General features: G+C 22.4%; 1 protein-coding gene across 1 annotated transcript; it reads right to left on the reverse strand.

Moving 5' to 3' along the window:
- Positions 1-144: 144 nt before the first annotated feature.
- LOC103572543 (cholesterol 7-desaturase nvd) lies at positions 145-2,257 on the reverse strand. The gene is made up of 6 exons (XM_008551185.2): positions 2,248-2,257; positions 2,083-2,167; positions 1,758-1,924; positions 1,462-1,625; positions 1,117-1,295; positions 145-926 (listed from the first exon to the last, which is right to left on the reverse strand). Exons 2-6 carry the CDS (start codon positions 2,158-2,160, stop codon positions 216-218), a joined length of 1,299 nt encoding a protein of 432 aa, XP_008549407.1. The 5' UTR covers positions 2,161-2,167; positions 2,248-2,257; the 3' UTR covers positions 145-215.
- Between the last annotated feature and the right edge of the window lie 6,476 nt (positions 2,258-8,733).

Here is an 8,733-nt window from a genome sequence, read left to right on the forward strand (position 1 = left end):
TTAATAATTAACAGCGTCAGTCTCATGTGAAAAAATATTATAATTATTAAATATTAGAAAAAAAAAGTTTTTGTCTAAAAATTATCTTAAATATTGAGCATTAAAAATTTCAAATTTAATAATCTTATTTTTCTAATAAAATTTTTTTTTTACCGAAATTTAAAAAAAGTAAATATTAATAAAAAATTAGCTAAGTAATCAGTTAAATTATAAAATTACCAATCTAATGATTGGACTGATTGATAAGTCGGACTATTATCAGTATAAAAATTAGAGTACCATTTTCTATAAGAAGATATAGTATGATCTTCTCTAACAAGTTTTGGATTTTTTTGATATTTTTTATTATTCCATACAGCAATATCACGTTCAAACATAAAACATTCACCTAAAAATACTATTTTAGCATATGGACTTAATAATAATGGTGAATATATATAATGTGTAACACGTTGTAATAATGGCTCTAATGGTGTAACTGTTTGTATTACATACATCGGACCAAATGTTGTATCTACAAATAATTCAACATAACCTGGTCCTATTTGTTCCACATTTATGTTTAAATTTATAACTGACCATTTATTGAAAAATATTAAATTGTGACATAAATTTATTGTCGCACGATGTTTTTTACTATTACTACTGTTATTGTTATTATTATTATTAATATTATTAATATTATTATTATTATTATTATTATTATTATTACTATTATTGCTATTAATGTGTAATTTATCGTTAACTGTTTGCTGGCTATTATTGTCATTACTCAAAACATCAGCGCACTTTGAAGATTGATAAGATCGCCATCCACTTCCGGTCCATGAATGACGAACTATATTTGACGGAATCATTTGGATTATTTTAGCTGGGCCGTGTACTGCACTAAGATGGGCCCAATCTGCGCCATTTTCTGGTATTTCCTATTTACAAACAAAAAGTTTTTTTCTTTTATGAAATTGATATAGATGGAAAAAACCCCAGAGATAATTTCTAACTTCATTTGTTCCAATAATCCTTCCCCCTCCATTATAAATTAGAAAATTTAGACTAATCCGTACTATTAGCGAAAACTTAATATTTTATTCGAAAAAAATGAATAATAATAATTACTTGAATATGACAATTGATATAAAATTCATTTCGTCCTTGAAATCGCCAAGATCCATCGGTTATTTGTTTAACTGGTTCTAATTCCCATTCAGGATCAGCTAATTCAGCATGATACCATACAAAAATAATTTCGTTTACTTCACGGGATTTCCATGACTTTATCTCCATTTTAGAGGGATCTAAAAATTCGATTAATAAATAATTTAATTAAACAAAATTTATATAAAGTCGTCTCAGAGAGTAAGTCTATCGTTTTATCTTCAGCCTTAGAAAATTAATGACAATTTCGAACGGTGACTTACTCTTTGAAAAAACTTTATTATAGATAAATATTACATAAATAACCTGTTTTCGAGTAAGGAATGCTTGTACATTTTCCATCACCATTAAATTTCCAACTATGAAATGGGCATTCAATACAATCATCTTTAACTTTACCTCCTTCTGCTAAATTAGCACCCAAATGTGGACAATATGCATCAACAATATGGACTTTGCCTTTTAGTGTTCTATGTAACATATAAATTTATTAGTTAATTGATTTTTTGTTGTTATCCTACTGTAAAAAATTTTCTGATAAAATCCGGAGTGAATTCAAAGTATATGGGGAATAATTTCCCTTTTTATAAAATATAAAATACCTAAATACTGCAAAATTTTCACCAAGTGCACAAACATGTTTAACTTGTCCTTTAGTTAATTGCGCACTTTCAAGTAACGCAAACCATCCATTTGGATAAACTGGCGGTAAATCACCAATTTTACGATTTTTTAAATATTTTCGCCTTTCATTTATATTTTTCAAGTTCTAAAATATATATTTTTTACATTATTTATGACCACATAAAACAAGAGGGAGCTTTTATAAATTTCAGAGAAAAAAAAAAATATTACAATTTTTTTTACGGAAAATTAAGCGACTCTGCCTTTTATTAATTTACAAAAAATAAAAATAAAATGTCTTACCTGTACATAATTTATTTTGTGAATAAATAAAATATAAACGAGACATCCGACTAACGAACCAATTAACCATTCAATCATTTTGCTTCTGTAATAATAATAATAATGATAAAATAATTAATTACTAGGCGGACAAAAATAAATTTAAAACGACCGGTAATAAAATACTTGTTAGCAATACGAGGAGCTTACGTTTAACTAAACTGATTTTGAGTCTCCGTTGTCTTTTATACTCAACAGAAGCTCGTACATGTGTTCTAGTAAATTTTACCTCAATGTTATTCTGTAACAAAATATCTACATTAAAAAAAAAAAAAAGAGCAGGTAGACTTCGAGGCAAAATGATAAATTATTTTTTAGATAAAAAATTTGTTTCTTTTTTAAATTCTCAGTTACAGTTTGTAAAAAGGTACGGGGTAGGTTGGTCAAAAATCCTGGTAATTAAAAAAAAATTTGGGTTTTGAAATAGAGTATAGTTTTACTCCGTATAAAAATATGTATATATATGGATTAAAAAAAATATATATATATATATATCTAGTGTACGTGATCGTTAACACGTAAGTATGTAAAACGTTCTCGTAAATATATTATGTAGGCACGTATATTTTTTGTAAAAATATATCCTTTAAGTATAACATATATACAATTTACGTCACGGATTCCTATCCTATTTAGTTAAATGTATTTTAGTATCCATAATGCATGCTCCGGACACGAACCCATGTATTATCAATTTCTTCAGACATCGTCTCTGTCATCTCATCTCTAGACCGATCTCTTAGCTGACCACTACACCAGATCCATACATTTTAATTTACATTTATCTTGGGATTGTTATCTAGCACTCTATCTTTAGGTGAATTCGACGAAAAAAATTAAAAAAAAAAAACTAAAACACTGTATTTATAAATAATTACCGTCTATTAAATTTTCGGAAGTTGATAAAAATTTACTGTTATATTGTCTTCTGATAATAGAAAAAAAACCAAAATGATATTAAACTCTTTTTTTAATTCTAACCTTGAAGATTAATAATAATTACAAGTTTTATTGACTGATTAGTTAATTATACTTATTAACAACTTTTAAGTAATTAATAAATTTAAAAAAATATAATTTATAAATATTTTTGAGACTTAAAAAACGAATCAAATTTAAATTTTTAAAAAATTATAAATTAGTGATATATTAAAAATATAAAAATTAAATAACGTAGAAATACAATTAATATGATAAATTTATGTGCAAACTTACCCACGTGTGAAATATAAAAAAAAACTAAACAAATAAATTAAAGTGTTGAGTTTGTTGGTCACTCTCCTGCTGACACAAAAATACTGAGGATATGAAAGAATACTTGTGTGTTTGGTAACTTGTTCTTTCCTCTGGTTTAAATTCTCAATGTATTTATTATGATTATATTTATTTTTAATCCTTGTTTTAATTTAAATTTATTTTTTATTTTATTCCCCATATTTTTATTTCACTTTCATTATCCATCGTTCTCTTTTACTCCTTTACACTATTAAATATTTATATCTCGATTGACAAGTTATGGCCTGGTCTTCTTTCTTAGTCTGTTCCGTGTACAAGAATATTAAATAAATATAAAAAGAAATATAAAATCATGAAGAAGATGATTTAAGATATAAAAAAAAACCCTTGTCTTTAAGAAGTTGAAAAACATGTATTACAGCGACTGAATAACATGTTACCAAAAATATAATTATATTGTATAATAATAACAAATTGTAAAAAATTCGTTTTTTTTTTGTTAAATTTTCGAGCAGGCCATTATACCCCCTCTTCTTTTCGTAATTTCAAAATTTTGTAATTAACTGGATTTGATAAAATAAATTTTCAAGGAGACTGTCTTACCCCCACTTGACATAAATCCTAGCGGCAAAGAAAAGGATTTTTGAATTAATCATATATAGAAATTGTTACATAAAATAAATAATAATAAAAATTATATAGTTACATAATTTAGTTAGCTAATATTAAAATTGTCTAACTTGATCTTTCTCAATATATTATTTTTAATCTCGTCTTCCATCAGACTTATTTTCAAGGATTCTTCTTCGTTTGCTCATTCTCTCAACTTTCTTTGTTTTTTTACATGCATGACAACTTTTTTTTACGACACTGACCATTAGTTTTGAATATCTCGATCAATGTGTCAATCACACACAACTATTTTATAGCTTATTAATATTTATTTTTAAAAAAATAAATAATATTTAAACAAGTAGTCGAGTCCTTTTTTAAGGAGTTTATTTTATAGTATTTTTATTAAATAAAATATTTATATTTTACACAAAATTTGCATTATCAATACACAACTCATATAATTTTTATTATATAATTATAATTAAATTAATCTCAATTATTACTGATATCTTCTGTTTTTTTTCCGATGAATTCTTCGGGTGATTTTTCCTTAAAATAAAAACTTCAGCCGTAGACATGTGGGTTTAAGCTTTACCTGCAAATCAGAAGGTCTAGCGTTCGAATCCAGGACTCGGCGCCTGACTTAAATGACTAAGAAATTTGCGATTAATTAATAATAATAAACTTTGTACCTGTAAAAATTAATATAATTATAAATAAATGATTTGTTTTGGTCCTCGACCTTTGATACAAAAAATTAAAGGATTCAGGAAATGGTAATTTATTAATAACAAAGACAAAAACGATATTTGTTTAACATTATTTATTTTTATTATGTTAATTATTTTTTTTTTTTTCATTCATCAGATTTTAGAACTAAATAACATATACGCATTGTTCATTATTATTTTTTTTTATTAGTATCGTTATTATTAGTTCTGTTTTTTTTTTTTCTCATTATTATAATATATTTTCACCTCTATGTAACTATTGATAATTTTATTGTTTATTAAAATACATGACCCTGAAATATTGTATTTTAATTATCAATCAAATTAATAAGCACAAGTTAAGATAATTTTTTGGTCAGCCTCGATAAATTATTCCCTCTACTTTTACCTAAACAATAAATCTTTTTAAAATTAATATTAATTTCTCATTAATTCAGGGCACATTAAATTATTTTTTATTTCCATTCAATTTCCAAGTTTTTTATTTTTTTTTTTTTTAATATTGTAGTAATTGTTTCTTTTTTTTTTGTTTGGTAATATCATATCTATATAATATAACTAACAACAATATATAATATTATTATCGTTACTTAATCAATTTTTTCAATTATTATTATTATTAATATTTTTTTTGTTTGGTTTTTTTTTCTTTTATTACTTAAAATTACATTTAACAACAAACTTCGCTCGTATTCCAGCGTTCAACTTCTAAGCCAACTATTTATATATATATAATAAATATTTTTTTTATATTCTTTATACAAGATTTGTTATTTTTTTTTATTACTTTATATATTTTTAACTCAATAAAATAAAATTGTTTTTTTTTTTTTTATTTAACTATTTGATGACGTCAATTATAAATATAAAAAAATGAAATAAAATAAAATAAATTTTCCCCAGAAAATTTCGTGCGATTTTTTGGTACAGAAAAATTTTATTTAAGTTTAAAGTTAGTTTAATTATTTTGTAGTTCAATTTTTTAAATTCAGACTATTATTGATTAGTAATTTTTTTTTTTTTTGTTTACTTTTATTTAGTCATTTACTTTTTTCTTATTTGTGTAAAGAATAATAAATATAGGCATCAATAGTATTGCTTCTTGTTTATAATTATTTATTAATTTTATAATTTTTTTCGATTAATTAATTTTAATAAAAATAATAATAATAATTTTTTGAACCGAAAAATCGCTGAAATTTGTTGTGGGTAAAAAATTTATTTATAAATTCATATATTTAGATATTCAATATGATTATTTTTGATAACAATATATACCAAATAATATGGCAGTTAAAAAATGATTTACTCAAATTTTTTAAATTTTTGTTGTTGCTGTCCATATATAGGGCACTTAAATTACTGCTTTTGTTGTTTTTGTTTATTATTTAAAAATTCAACTGTTTTATAATTTAATTCATCATTCATACTCGTACAAAGCTAAAGCCTAAACATCATATTATTTTTCAACGTTAAATCTTAATTAGTTAATCAATAACCAAACTCACTCCACTATTTATTTATATTATTAATTAATACTTTAATACTAATTAATAATTACATTTTTAATAATCATCACCACTCATTATTTATGTAATTTAGATTTCTTTTTTTTTATTTTTATTTAATCGAATATTTAGTTGATTAAATATATTATTGTTGGTAAGGTATCAGTTACTTGTCATTTTAATTACCCATTCATCAATTTTTTTCACTACTTCTGGTCAAATAATGGGATTTTCTTATAGTATGCAAAATTCCCTTTATCAACATTACTATGTTTGAATAAAGTCATTAATTTGTTAATAATCCGGGAGTTCGTAAATTAACCGCGATTTGATCGTCAACCATGACTTGCTCCAAATATATTGATATGGGTAATCAAACAACAGGAAATTTTGTCACCAATTAAACAATAATCATTTTTTTCTAATTGACTTCAAAAAAAAAAAGTAGTAATTTCTTAATGAAAATTTAAAAATACAATTGATGAATCAGTATCAAAATGTCAGGCAATAGATACCTTCCTAAATAATTTATCAATAATATTATCAATGCAATAAATATAATTAATATAATGCTGATTAGTTTTTATTAACTTTGTTATTTTATTTGCTTTAATTATTACTTATTTAATAATGCGTTGTGTCGTTGTCTCTGAATAGTCATTATCTTTTTATTTTATTTTAAGCTGCTTCTAATATTTATTAATCAATAAATAAAAATTTATTTTTGAATTATTAAACAATTCAATGAAGAAAAAATGTTACTTTAGAATTCGGCGTTTAATTATGAGTTTAAAAAAAATTTTTTTTCATTCTAAACATGATGAGAATATTAACGTCTTATTTTCATCTAAATTACATTATTTTATTATTAAATTAATTAATTATTATTATTTTAATATTTTTTTTTTTTAAGAATCATTTTGCAGAATTTTTTTTATGAAATACGAATCATAAGTAACAAGTTGTAGAATTTTTTTTTTTTTATTAAATTTAATATTTTTTTATATCACGTGCCACATTGCTTTGTAAGAGCTGAGGGTGGCTTTTTTTAAATTATTATTATTATTAAAGATTTTTTTTTTATTTTATTTTTTTTTTATTGAGAAAGAGAAACAATTTTCAACAGGAATATTTTTTATTAATTTGAAAATTCAGTAGAAAGGGTTGTATAATTATAATAAGTTGGGCCATTTTAATTTTAAATTACGTAGATTTAGATTTTAAGAATTTCAACAATTACTTTTTTTTTTGTATTTTTATTTGGATTAATAATAATAATTATATAATAATAATAATAGTTGGTAATATAGTTGGCTATTAGGCCACAACAATGGTTCAAACGGACTGACAAACTCGAATCGTAGCGTCTTGTCATTTTTTTTAAAATTTTCTTTATTAGTAATAATAATGTTCAACTCCTTTTGTTATATTATATTTATAGCTTTCACAGCAATGCACTGGAAAAATAAATTTTTTCAAAAATTGTTTATTTAGAAAAAAAAGTCACTAGATATGTTACTTGAATTTTTTTTCCATGCTTTCAGAGCTGCCTAGTAAAATTAACAGATTCTAAAAAATCCTTAGAAAAAGTGAATAATTTCCTTAGAATATCCTAGTATTTTTTAAATGAAACATTTCCCAGAATGACCTAGTAATTTTTTATTACAAAAATCACTAGAAATAGGATTTTTTTAATTGCCATAAATTTTTTAGAGAAAATTTATATTCTAGTGACTTTTTAAATTAAAATAAACAATTTTTTTAAAATAAAACACCTGAGTATTAAAAACATTGACAAAATTTTGAATATCGAGAAACAACAACGACATACGGCATTACCCAGCATTATAACAATAGCATTAGCAACACTGCAATTAATAACAATAATAATAATAAAATTATCGAGCGCTTGTTAAGATAAAGATTAAATAGACATTCATTTCAAATTTACATCATCTAATAATTATTTTTTTTTTAGATTCAATACTTTTCAACGACGAATACACGATTTATTTTTTTTTAATATATATATGACTAAAGAATTTCATCTACTTTTTTTTTTTTTTATAAATTTCAATATTAATATAATTAATTTTGAAATTTAATTTTTTTTTTTTTTTTTTTTTTTTTTTTATATTTAATCAAGATAGACATTGAAACATGCATGAATTCGAGTTAAGTGTAAGAGTATGTAGATAAATTGTTGTTTTTTTCTAAGTATGATATTACGTTTGTATTTTTTTTTTTAAAACTAATTTTTTTACTCTTTAATTTAATAGGAAAATTAAGGGAAAAAAATAATTTATTTGCTATAAAAATAATTAGATTTTATTATTAATTATTTATGATATTTTATTTCTTTATATTGGCAGAATATTATTTTTTGAAATATGAAAAAAAAGTTTAATTAATTTAATTTAAAAAAAAAAAATAATATTTTCATTTTTACAATTCCTTTTTTTTTTTTTATATTAAAATATATTTTGTTTATTTTTAGCAATAATTGACTTTAGTAATATTAT

The sequence above is a fragment of the Microplitis demolitor genome, chromosome 4, assembly GCF_026212275.2.
Source record: "Microplitis demolitor isolate Queensland-Clemson2020A chromosome 4, iyMicDemo2.1a, whole genome shotgun sequence".
NCBI classification, from domain to species: Eukaryota; Metazoa; Arthropoda; class Insecta; order Hymenoptera; family Braconidae; genus Microplitis; species Microplitis demolitor.

Bases quoted from the DNA above. Each gene is read 5' to 3' on its own strand.
- LOC103572543 (XM_008551185.2), bottom strand. From the start codon at position 2,160: ATGATTGAATGGTTAATTGGTTCGTTAGTCGGATGTCTCGTTTATATT. The intron at 1,925-2,082 runs GTAAGACATTTT...TATATATTTTAG, and splicing joins ACAAAATAAATTATGTACAG to AACTTGAAAAATATAAATGA. The intron at 1,296-1,461 runs GTTATTTATGTA...TCGAATTTTTAG, and splicing joins CATTCCTTACTCGAAAACAG to ATCCCTCTAAAATGGAGATA.